A 9114-nucleotide genomic window follows, 5' to 3' on the forward strand; every position below is an offset into this window, starting at 1 on the left:
CCATGGTATTTCATTTGCAGATATGATTTTTGTACCTGAAAAATCTCTGCCACTCGGGTTATCCCACGTACCACACGGAAGTTCGAGATCTAACAACTATCGACAATTTCTCTTTTTATTCATAAATATAGTAGTTGTAAGACTATTCATGGGACCAGCCTATTTACAAATGATTTGTTATTTAGCACAAAATTACAGAATTCAGTTCAAGAGTCAAGGCCTCTGAATCCGTTTCAAGTAGTAATCAGCTCCTGTGTGGCTATTCTTGTATTGCACTTCCTACTTCTCCTTTGAATTAGACTAAACTGAATAGAAGTAGACTTGCTGCATGGTCAACAACTCATGATCATCCTCCATATCAATCTGCCCAGTATACAAATCATGTAGAGTGTTGTCAACATTTTGTCATATTTGACAAGGTTAACTACTGTTTCAATGAAAAATCCTATGAAATACATAAATAACTAAATAAAATTGTAACCCCTATCACAGGGCATAAATGTGACCACAAACACAAAAACCAATATACTTGCAATTTTTTTTTCACAATTGATAAACATATCACCTGTAAATGTAATTAATTTTCCTGTGTTTTACATAGCAATATAGCACAAATGTGTTCACATGATACCTACACTAAATCCTCTATAAACATCGCATGAAGTTATATAGTATTAAATAAAACAGTTTAAGCTTATGACATTAATAAATATAATCTCTCATTATCTAAAATATATCATTCTGTATGCATGGACATTTTTTCTTGATGCAGACAGACTCCATTGAATTAATCAAGAATTTAAATATGGTCATACATCACTAGTACAAAGATCACAGGCATGTTGAAAACTGGTGTCTGTCATTCATTTGCTCAATTCTTATTGCACTTGTATGCCCTGATTATGTCTTTGATTGGAGCTCTGCAAACTGGGCAGTTTGATCCTCTAGCCTTTAGTTGCAAGCCACAAGGATGACACATACAGAGATGCCCACACTGGTAAAGTACAGAATCTGCATTAGCATCCAGACAGATAAGGCAGCGGGAGTCATCCACTGGGGGAGATCTGACAGTAGGTGGCGCCTCTGTAGTGGAACCTAGAAAAGATGGTGAGCATTTGTTATGAGGACATGCATGTTTGATGTTACACTGGAAATTTCCTTCAAGTTTGAAGCCTCTAGCAACTAGCAATGTTTTTACTATCAATCACAAGTTCACATAAATATGGTGATTTACCGATGGAGAGGATATCTTACTAAATGTGAGTTTGTGTGTAAATCAGAAATATTGCCTAATTTAGCTCTTCTAAAATTAAAGACTTTATATACACTGTGTGAAGGGGATATCTTTACCAACTCAAGAAGTGAATTAATTGGATTAGAAGCCTACCTAAAGCCTTAACAAGAGCAGCTGACACTTCCTGTCTAATGGCCCGCTGAATGTCCATCTGCAACTCAAAGCTGACCTTCAACATGTTCTTCATCTCCTCCATTTGTGCTTTCATTATCTGCATTTCACGGCTCAGATAGGTGTTAGTCTATGAAAAACACAAAATGTTCATGGGTAAGTTTCCTTTTCAATATCTCTATTTTTTAATTACATCAATATGGTTGGTATTAAAAATCACACTCTATAAGACATAAGTATATGTCATTTAATTTAATATTATAACAGCACAAATTACCTCATTAAGAAATCTCTAAAGTCAAACCTGTAAAATCATTACAAAAATCAACAAGTTGTATAACTTCTGGCAGAAATACACAATGACATACTGGACATACTGATACTCTTCATACAATTTTTATATTAAAAATGTGCAATTCTTGATCACAGTTGCACAATGAAGTATTTTACCTGCTGATATGGTACAGTTGTGGCACTAACAACAGAGATGTTATCCATGTTATCAAACAGACCCTGGGGTGTTGGAATTCCAAGGTGTGAGAAGTCATTCCGTGGAACTGGAGCAGGAGGCAAAGACTGGATGAATTGCTGCACAGCACGACCATCAGAGTTAGTGTTTGCTAAACGATTCTGGAATGAACATGCATGTACAAATCATTTAAAGTGTTTGTCTCAGCAGACAAGGATGATGGGGCACAGACAGAATTAAGGCTAATTTCTTCGCTACATCTACTCATATTTCAAAAGGTCTTTCATCACAGTAATTTATTAATTATCTCATTCATTTTCAGTTTTGAGTGAAAATATGCAATGCTGGAATCATCCTAAATAGGAATGCACAAATAATTTTCCCAATATTTCAATTAACATGAAAAAGAATCATTTCACTAAATCCTTCTTAACTAATTTTTTGTAGCACTGATATCGGACTGAATGCTTTTTTCTTACCTGTATATGCATCTCCAGTAATGGCCTACTATCTCCTTCCAATGCAGATGTGACTAGCTGTCGGTGAAGAAGTTCACTGATTTCTTGAACAAGAGCTTCTTGCCTTACATCTTCCTCAAAGCCCCACGTATTCACTTGTTGTTGAATTCTGCAACCCGATTAAAAATTCAAACCCAAATAAGATTAGAAAGTATAATACTTGGTGATCAAAATGGGTTATTCTTAGTAACTAAGCAAAATCAGGGTTCCTAAGTTAAAGGGATAATAACTCTTTGTATGAGATCCATATTTAACAATAAAAACATTGTGAACAACTCATAGAAATATATATTCTGTTGTATCACAAAAACGGCAGTTATAGCTATTATTCTGATATCTGAGCTTGTCTTTAGACCACGTGACCTCCATTGATGGCTATAAAACAAAAACTTTTTAGAAAAAAAAACAGGGACTAACTTTGAATGTAAAAATGGATTCATTAACCATTGGTAAATATTGGAAAATTGTCCAGGAAAATTCATTTTTTGGCCAAAACGAAGAGTTATTATCCCTTAAGCAATGACATAATAAAAAGAATATAATATAATTACTGACGACAAATAATTATTTACAGTATAATAATGCTGCTCAAGCACATTTTAGGCCTATAAAATGATATCAGGCCCAAAAAAACTGCATAACTGATTCAAATTAGATATCTATATCATGCGGATCAAATTGAAATAAGTAGCAGATATGGTGCTTTATTTTAACATTCAATTTTATCTAATCAACTGCTATCATTATCTCCTGCACTCTGCCTCACCTTGCATCCTGTATCCACCTTTCATCAACAGGTACCCCCTGTTGTTGCTGTGCTGGTGTGTGATTATCAGAGGGTGGTTGAACTTCCTGCCTTTGTACTTGTGCTTCCAGCGGTGAATTCTGCTGAGTTAAGGAATTGGGGGCTGGCGGAGGCCGTGGTATTCTTGCCCTGTTTACAGGTGGTACGGGGTTAGGGGCCGTCTGTCTGGGCGCTGCAGCTCCATAATCTGATGGATGAGAACTGGAGCTGCTTGAACTCACAATGCTGGTCTGACTAGGGACCCTTCTCAGTTCAGATACTTGTGTTTCTGTGGAATCTGCAGGACTTTGCCTGCGTGGCTCGTTTCTGCGTATACCACCAAGACTGCCTCGGATGATATTTTCTAAATTTTGTCTAAAACGTGCAGACTGCAAAATGGATGATACCCTTCTTTGCTCAAACAATCCACTTACTTCTACAACAATAGACTCAGGCCTATGTTGTTCTACACTATCAACATTAGCTGGGGCATTTTCTTTTTCATTTGAGGCAACACTCATTCTCTTGGCAAAGAAACTCTCTAACTGCTCTCTGCTATCGGTGCCAGATACAGGCCTCTCCCCATGTTGAATTCTTCTCAATTCATACATAATCTCACTGCAGTAAATGAATAAGAAAAATACGTTAGATATATAAAAATGAAATTAATAGATAAATAAGAGTTTAACTGCAAACAAATAAAACTATATAATTTTACACGTCAAATATAATCACAATGCAGGAAACATTCACTTTATTCACAAGTTTTTTTCAAACAGTGAATATGTGCATGAGACTGAAAGAAAGTGATGTGATGTGACGTACGGTACATACATACGTAATGCAAAGGCGCCTTAATAATAGTTAATTGATATTACCTTCTCTGTTTTTGCAACAACCTGTCCATTGAAGCCATTTCTGGGGTCAGGTGTTCCGAACTTGAAGAAGATTCTGTATCCGACATACCTCTTGCAGCCAAAGGCATAAAGTTTTCAACGTTCTAATCATAACCGCCGGTAACTCGGCCTTTATATCCTGTTGTTAGGTATCACTAAAAATAGAGCTGATGTTGGTGAATGATTCATCATCCACAGTGAGGTAATTTTAACGAGATCCGATTGGTTAATCCTGAGTATAGGTCATTCTTCTCTGCATTTATTGGTTGGTGTATATAGGTCAAAATGTAGTCTGCTTTAAAACAGATCTTGGGGTTGCCCTAGTATTCCTGTGACATAATCATTGTGAATTTACTGCAAACTACTTACCGTTGCAATGGCAGCAGCCTTAGACGATTTATTTGGGCAGATTCTCATATCAGAACAAAAGGCACAGGAAAGAAAATCGCAGTTGAATGAAGGTAGATTATGATATAAAGATTTCACGGACAAATTTAAATTCATTTCAGAAACTTCTCAATCTAGATTGATTAAAATCAAATTATGTCAAAGTTTGTTAACACTATCTATTAAAGAGTAAAATTACCTGAATGTACATGCACGGAAAGAACTGTATTCGTGCTCGAAAGGATGCTTTCAATTTCATTTGTAAAAGGATATCGAGTTTATTTTTATTATTGCTTCGAGCCTAAGCCCACGCTCGGCTGTGCCGAGCTGTCACCTTGATTGGTTAGAAAGCGATTGACATTAGACTATTGAGGATTCATGTTAATTCACCGTATAGATCTTAAGGAAAATAGAAGTATATATATTGATGCACCTTTGAAGATCTACATTACAGTTGTAAAATACAATCCGAGCTTTCGGCCCTTGGGCCTTCTTCGGGGATTATGAACAAAAAGTGAAAAAACAAACTCCTAGGATACGTGACGTCGGTGATGTTACAACTGTAATTTAGATCTTCAAAGTTGCATCAATACATTAGACTATTGAAACACGCCCTGAGCAATCCAACCTTGGGAAACATCCCTATGTGCAAGGGTTTTTTCAGTTAGAAGGTTCATTGCACCAACATTAGGCCAACAAACTACTTAATGTGTGTTCAGGTGACTGGGTTCAAATTAATAACATGGATTCTTTTTTTTTTTTTTTTTTGTCATTTGTAGACACCTGTAGATCTACATATAATTTTGATTTTTTTGCAGTTAAAACAAATCTTGCTCATACAAGAAAGAAAATAGAAGAAAGTGAGGATGAAATTCATTCTCTACAACTACAACTTTCAGCAAAGGTAACAGCTAGCTCCATGAAAAAAAAAAAAAATATATATATATATATATATATATATATATATATATATATATATATATATATATATATATAACTACCTTTGTTTGAAGATAATTTGTTATGACTTTATTGTGAAATGTATACATCACATGCCACTAATTAATATCTACATGTATATATATATTGTGTAAAACATGTAGTGTATAAATTTTAGGTGCAAGAGTTGAATGATGATGAACTGAACCTCAGCTGGATATGTAAAAGGGAAGAAATTCTCAAAGAAGTAAACAATAACTTGTTAGGAGAAAGAAAAATGTTGCAAGACGAAATGGTAAGGTTTAGAATATTTAGGACAAATTCAACTGTTCGGACATAATACATACAGTACATACATATAGTTTCAAAAGTTGAAAAATCTACTTGTCAAGACATATATAGTAATCGAAATGTTATTTGACATAATGGTGTGAACCTAACAGGAGGGTTAAATTTGAAGTATTACATTTAATACATTATTTGAAAACTTCTACAACCATGAAATAACAATGTAAACTGTCTATGGCTCTAATTTATAAGCACTCAAATAGCAGATTGAGTGATTAATTTGGAGTATCCCTTTTCATGTCTACTTAATATGAGTCACATCAGAAACTATAGTACGTGGAAGTGGTTTATATGCCTTATATGCTCCACCGATGCTGGGTACCGATGTACCTTTAATCAAGGATTTTTAACAATTACTTCTTGCTTTAATATTACCAGTATATCCCGATATAGTCTACCGGGGTACTTTGTTTTGCCACAAAATTACACACACACACAGCCACACATTTTTTTTTTCACAGAGTATACATCACACCTGATTTCTTTACCCTTCTTTAAAAATATTTCACATATATGCAACGAAAGGAAGTTTTACTCTCAAATATTTTTCTTTAAATCATCAATTTTCAGAGAAAGCTTCAAGTAAATATAGCTCATCTTCAGTCTGACTTTTGTTCTAAAGTTTGGGAATTTGGTCAAGAGTATGATCTTGTTGGAGATGGCAGGCAGAAGAGAGAAAAGATAGCAAGAGAAGAGTTCCAAGAGCTAAAAAAGAAAGAACACAAAATTATAAAGGGTATGTCATTTTTGTTTTTACAATAAATACTATTAAAATTTTTCAATCATTGATCTTAATGTAACAGACAAAAGTGTAAATTTAAAAAAAAATCAAAACAAAAGAGAATTTAGAAATGGAATCTTTACCTGTTCCATGTATAAGACCATTAACCATTGGCAGTTAAATGTGTTTAAGCATTCAGTTTTCTCATATTTTATCTGATTGAATTAATTTACATAGAACTAGCATGTTTTCGAGCCCATCAAGAAAATGTAGACAAGTTGGAGATGGACAAGAAGACTTCTAAAATGGAACTACACAAACTAGAGCAGCAGTTAAAATGTAGGTCATCGAGATGTAACACATCAGAACTTTTAGCATGAAATCATACGAATTTTCAGTTAATCCAATGCATTTTTGTTTTTTGTTTATTACTAACTTATACATGAACATTTTCATAGTTAATCTTGCACTGTCTTTTGCTAGTGATAGTTGAAGATGAATTGGTCCAGATGAAAAAACTGAAAGAGTTAGAGAAGGACAGAAATTTAATTTACCAGTTGCCTCAGACTGACTCAGAGTTTAAAAGGTAAGTTAAATATATATCATAGTATTTTGTTTTAAAAAATATTCTAAATCATTTTTAAGAAAGTTTGTACAGGCAATGTAATTTTCAATTTAAACCATTTACAAGTATCTGAACTTTGTGGTTCTTCTTTTTCAGTTTACCACAATAATAATAATAATTAGAAAATAAATAACCACTAGCAGTGTTTTACATCCATGCTTCAATATTGATATTAAGGTTACATGCAGAATTAGAAAGTGCAAGGGAGGACAAACTTGAATGCTTGTGCAATGCACTTCAACAGGAGTTGCAAGAACTTCAGCAGCAGCAGTGGCAGAGGCAGTTACAGATGCAGAAGCTAAAACAACAACAAAATAGACAAAGACTAGCCTTAAAACCACAAGATAAATCATTTGTTGAACAAGTAAAGTCCAGAGCTCTTTCACATAAGTTACTATGTACAAGGAGCTTTTCCTTTGTTATGCATACCAAAAAAAGAGAACTGTTACTGATATTTGTAAGGTTGTGCGATGGACATCTTTTAAGGTCTTATATTACATTACAAGTTGATGAATAGTGGATCAAACATACTACAACCATATAAATGTTAAATGATAAACGTAGAAATAAATATTACATAATTGATTTTATCACAGGCATCAAACTGTGCAGCTAAAAACCATTCTACAGAACTGAAGTCTGGACCAGCATTTGCAGTTTTATCTTCTTCTATGCCATCATCAAACCCAATCACAGATGGGATAACAGAGGGAACCGGACCAAATGGGTCCCAGCATTTTAATAGACAAGTTTGTTATAGGAGAGGTTTGTCACTGAAGATTGATTTACAAAGTAAAAAGAATATGCTGTTCATTTACTTACTGGTTATTTATATAATAATCAGATACCCAATATTATTAAGAATGTTCCATTGTATCAGTCATCTGCAAATTACCTGGATAATGGAAAACCACAAGTTTTTCAAACATGTATGTGGACAAGATAAAAAAAAATGCAATTAAAAGATATTCAGATTATCATCAGAATGAAAGTTTCTGCAATTTACAATTACAGGAGTAAAACGAAGTCAACGGGTATCACAAAGTGGAACAAGCCAGCCAGTCCCTGCAGGAGAATATGAACAGAATATATTCATATCAAGGACTGTGGCTAAAGATGCTGAAGGGTAAATATGAGAAATTCCCTCTATTGCATTTTCCTACCTAAATAACGATTTTAAGATCTCCTCTACAGAATTAAGAGAAGACTCTAAGTCTTGATTTGTCTTGTTGCATGCATTAAAATTTTTGTGGTCATTTTATTCAGTTTTACAGAACAGACAAAGAAGATACGTTTCAAGTGAGACTAAGAATAATGAGCAAGATGATACTGGTACTATGGAAAAAATCAACAAATAACACCAACCAGACAAAAATTACCCAGAGTTAATATTTGCTGTAAAGTTCTGGAACCAAAAATTTTTTTTAAAGCACAAGAAAAAATAAAATGCCACATATTGGCTAATGCAAAAATAATTACATAATTTATCAAAACAGAACTACTGAAAAACCAATATATATATATATATATATATATATATATATATATATATATATATATCACAGGCAAGATAAAAATCAGGCAGATTTAAATAACACCAAGGTGAGATTGAAATTTCAATCTTGCATAGGTGGATGTAAAATCTGCCAGGATTTCGATCTTGCCTGTGACATTTTCACAATTTTAAAAACTGCCCTTGCTGGTGATGAATTGCACAAGTCAGTTACACCAATTCAGAATAAGCATGGAATCATATCTAGCTTACGTAATATTTCATATTATTCATTTGATCCAATTTGTCTTAAAATTGAAAAATAAATATTTAATAAGTCAATTAGTTATTTTTATTTATTCTCCCATGTTGATTACTTGTATTGAATTAACCAAGATATTTTAGCTGTACCTAGGTATGCAGTTTTATGTTATGTCAAAAACATTTTTCAACCTAGTTAATCAGTTTATCATCTCTTCCTCCAAGATTGATAGCGAGTCAAAATGTGCCTTTTCTTTCTTCTACACTTT

General features: G+C 33.7%; 2 protein-coding genes across 6 annotated transcripts; one reads left to right on the forward strand and one right to left on the reverse strand.

Moving 5' to 3' along the window:
• Positions 1–101: 101 nt before the first annotated feature.
• LOC106153697 (uncharacterized) lies at positions 102–4245 on the reverse strand. Its single transcript, XM_013527723.2, has 6 exons — positions 4055–4245; positions 3159–3794; positions 2354–2501; positions 1856–2035; positions 1388–1535; positions 102–1095 (listed from the first exon to the last, which is right to left on the reverse strand). Exons 1-6 carry the CDS (start codon positions 4159–4161, stop codon positions 872–874), a joined length of 1443 nt encoding a protein of 480 aa, XP_013383177.2. The 5' UTR covers positions 4162–4245; the 3' UTR covers positions 102–871.
• Positions 4246–4323: 78 nt separating this feature from the next.
• On the forward strand, positions 4324–8926 carry LOC106153698 (coiled-coil domain-containing protein 172). Of its 5 annotated transcripts, none has more exons than XM_087002443.1 (10): positions 4329–4533; positions 5278–5363; positions 5577–5693; positions 6317–6482; positions 6705–6806; positions 6951–7053; positions 7270–7456; positions 7689–7884; positions 8107–8218; positions 8359–8926. In XM_087002443.1, the coding sequence occupies exons 1-10, from the start codon at positions 4449–4451 to the stop codon at positions 8393–8395; spliced, it is 1191 nt and encodes a 396-aa protein (XP_086858569.1). In that variant the 5' UTR covers positions 4329–4448; the 3' UTR covers positions 8396–8926. The 5 variants fall into 5 exon arrangements, with proteins under 5 accessions (XP_086858570.1, XP_086858569.1, XP_086858571.1 ...); XM_013527724.2 differs by having other exon boundaries at positions 4333–4533; positions 7689–7857; XM_087002444.1 differs by lacking the exon at positions 6705–6806 and having other exon boundaries at positions 4324–4533.
• Positions 8927–9114: the final 188 nt, after the last annotated feature.

The sequence above is a fragment of the Lingula anatina genome, chromosome 1 (genome assembly GCF_051362555.1).
Source record: "Lingula anatina isolate TDL-2025a chromosome 1, LinAna3.0, whole genome shotgun sequence".
Classification (NCBI taxonomy): domain Eukaryota; kingdom Metazoa; phylum Brachiopoda; class Lingulata; order Lingulida; family Lingulidae; genus Lingula; species Lingula anatina.

Bases quoted from the DNA above. Each gene is read 5' to 3' on its own strand.
- LOC106153697 (XM_013527723.2), bottom strand. From the start codon at position 4,161: ATGCCTTTGGCTGCAAGAGGTATGTCGGATACAGAATCTTCTTCAAGT. The intron at 3,795-4,054 runs GTAATATCAATT...CATTTACTGCAG, and splicing joins TTGTTGCAAAAACAGAGAAG to TGAGATTATGTATGAATTGA. The intron at 2,502-3,158 runs GTGAGGCAGAGT...ATCGGGTTGCAG, and splicing joins AGGTGGATACAGGATGCAAG to AATTCAACAACAAGTGAATA.
- LOC106153698 (XM_087002443.1), top strand. From the start codon at position 4,449: ATGGCAGCAGCCTTAGACGATTTATTTGGGCAGATTCTCATATCAGAA. The intron at 5,694-6,316 runs GTAAGGTTTAGA...ATCAATTTTCAG, and splicing joins AAATGTTGCAAGACGAAATG to AGAAAGCTTCAAGTAAATAT. The intron at 7,054-7,269 runs GTAAGTTAAATA...ATTGATATTAAG, and splicing joins ACTGACTCAGAGTTTAAAAG to GTTACATGCAGAATTAGAAA.